Genomic DNA, 2,852 nt, shown 5'->3' with positions numbered 1-2,852 from the left:
ATTAAATAACAAGGAAATACTAGTTGGAATAAAAAATATTTTTTATGAGTAATCAACTCAAAAAAATTAGAGAGGAAAAGAGGAAACGTTCCCCCAAATCTATGTAGTTTGAAGCTTAAACACAATTTAACTAGACGTCCTTACACAAAAAGATGATCAATACTATATTTATGTATATTTCACTAAAAACAAAAATTAAACACATACTGTTGATCAATAAATAACAAGATTAATTATGAGAGATCCAGCATTAGGATAGGTAAAACATAAAACCTTGTACCTTCGGTCAAAAATAACCCCTGGGAGGACACAACAACACGTTGCTCACCACAGCTGAACTTTCCTGTTACAGTCATGAAGTCATCAGATTATGATTCATGATGTAACATCAACTGACAGTTTCAGCCAACTTTGGTCATTTAAACTTTTCTGTCCTCTATAGTATCACCTCAATAAATTTAGGTCAGAAAATACGATCTCATGATTGTGAACTTGGAAGCCGATAAAACCGCTGCACATATGCGACTGGGAAGCAGCGAATGAGAACACAGCGACCCATAAACATGGTCTCTACCACAAGCACCACACAGCTCGTCAACTTCTCTTCATTCTTCCTCCTTCCAGATGCTGCTGTCTCATCGTACTCCAAACATGGAGGTGGAGGTGTGTCTCGTCCAGCCCTGGTGGTCCGTGGCACCCTGTTGATGGCGTCATACCTCCTGGCCCTACTGGTGCCCAGGTTCTCCCTGCTGATGGGTCTGACAGGCAGCGTGACCGGGGCAGCGATGACACTCATACTGCCGTGTCTGTTTCACCTTCGACTGCAGTGGGGGCAGCTCACTGTGAAGGACCGGCTGATAGATGTGGCTATACTGACTCTGGGGGTCATGTGCAGTGTGTCTGGTGTGATTTGTTCGCTGAAAAGGCTGGTGGAGGGACTGTAGGAAGGGTCAAGCTGGTCAACCTAAAGGACAACTGTAAGTCCTGCTTCGTATTTATTTCTGCATCTAGGCTCCTCTCCAGTCATTCATTAGATCCCTAAAAACTCATTTGTGTAAATCAAAGAAGCATATTTAGAAGTTGAAATGGAAAATAATGTCTTCCTTTGTAAAACATGGCTTAGATGTAACTTTACACCTCTAGAATGTGGGATCTGTGAAGTCAATGCTTCTCTCTCTACTGTAAACACAATGGCAGGTTGTAGTGTTGAAGTAATTCAGTCATGGATGTTTGAACCACAAACCAATTCTAAACAAGAATAATGATACAAAAAGTTCCTCCCTTCTAAATTGTCCCGAGGTGTGAATGTGATTGTGCCAGAGATGGGGACTCGAGTTAGCGACTCGGACTCGCACACAAAGACTTCAGACTTGACTTGGACTCGTGCTCAAAAGACTTCAGACTCGACTCGGACTCATGTTTTGGGACTCGTGAACAATAATTAAGTTCTCTTTTTTCCTTTCCGTTCTTTCTTTTTTTTTTTGGCATATCAACATTGGGAAAACTCTCAAATGTCTGACGAGCTTTAAACCCCTTACCGTTCCTCCGACCCGCCGGCGGGACGTGACCACTTTCCAAACACATTACAGTCATATGTGCACGCTCCACAATCACGTTTCCCGACAATATACACATCAAATGAAAGCTCAGAGTCTCCTCTTTCCGATGATATAAAACTTTTGACCTGCAGCAACCACAGCGTTGACACAAAGAGCTTTTTGTACAGAAAAGCAACATGATAAAATCCGACTTTTCTTACTTTTGAAGGCTCTCTGCCGCTCAAACATCGGTCATTCCTCACCAGCTTGGTCTCATTCTGTCCGGACAGAACCAGTGATCATAATCCAGTAAAATAATTCGGTCCGTAACACGGATTAGATCCTCAAAGGCACAAATTCTGCAGTAATGTCTTCCCAGCTTGAGATCAGCTCCGGCTGTTTTCTTCATTTCATCTGGCAAAATCAGGCTGAATCTATTTTAGGTCGCGCTGAAACTGCCACAGGCGGCTAGACGGAAGCCTTAGCTGTTGATTGACACCTAGTCTGGCCAATACGGTGGCTTTGAAGGGTGACTGACACCCTGAAGAGCCAATGGAGTGTCTCCGACAGTCAACCCGGTACACACAAGTCCCACCCTTGTAGATTCAACCAGTCGGGTTGCAGACACTCTCTGACGCTGTAAAGTTACTGTTTCATTAGTAAACCAGTCCAGACAACCAATAAGTCCAGTGATTTTCCTTTTTGAGTTTTGCTTTTATGCAAGGAATCATTTTTGTCCTGCAAAGAAAGGTGCGTTTAGGAACAAAACTGGTCGTGTTTTGATATCACCAGTTTATAGACTTACAGTATTTTTCAGATAATGTGGCAGCAATAGTTTTGCTTTTGTTTTTGTGGACATTTTTTTTAAATTGCAAATGGCACAGAAGTAACATATACAAGTGTTTAAAGTACTTTTGAGTGTTTTGTTCACAAGTTGTTTGCATTTAGCTAAAGTGTGATGCTTTGCACTAATTAGAAGGATGTTAACTAGCCTGCAATGCCTTTGACTGGGTGAGGTGTAACATTTTTGATACGTTTGTTCTTACTGTGGTCCGACTGAGCCTGCACAATAGGGGGCAGGATATATCCTAACTGTATGTTCATGCTGGAAGAACACAGTTTCCTTTACAGGAAGTCATTCATGGTGTGTTTTCTTCATCTTGCATTGCAGTACCCTGTTTAAAGTGATCATCTAACAAACAGCTGATCAGTGCTGATACTTCATGCTAATAGATAAAGGGGGGTTAATAATACAGTGGATGCTTTGAATTTCTTAGATATAGCTTTGCAGTATTCTTAGTAGACCAAATAGCA

General features: G+C 41.8%; 1 protein-coding gene across 1 annotated transcript in view; it reads left to right on the top strand.

Annotated features, from left to right (window-relative positions):
* LOC103359284 (vesicular inhibitory amino acid transporter-like) overlaps nucleotides 1–944 on the top strand; it is a 15,532-nt gene extending 14,588 nt beyond the window's left edge. The window contains exon 8 of the mRNA XM_008284545.1: nucleotides 625–944. Within this exon, the coding sequence (XP_008282767.1) occupies nucleotides 625–944 (320 nt within the window). The remainder of the gene's footprint in view (nucleotides 1–624) is intronic.
* Nucleotides 945–2,852: the final 1,908 nt, after the last annotated feature.

Source organism: Stegastes partitus, unplaced genomic scaffold (genome assembly GCF_000690725.1).
Source record: "Stegastes partitus isolate 25-593 unplaced genomic scaffold, Stegastes_partitus-1.0.2 Scaffold9, whole genome shotgun sequence".
In the NCBI taxonomy this organism is placed as follows: Eukaryota; Metazoa; Chordata; class Actinopteri; family Pomacentridae; genus Stegastes; species Stegastes partitus.
The sequence above is the reverse complement of the archived record's forward strand: the minus strand, read 5'-3'. Positions and strand labels throughout refer to the sequence as shown.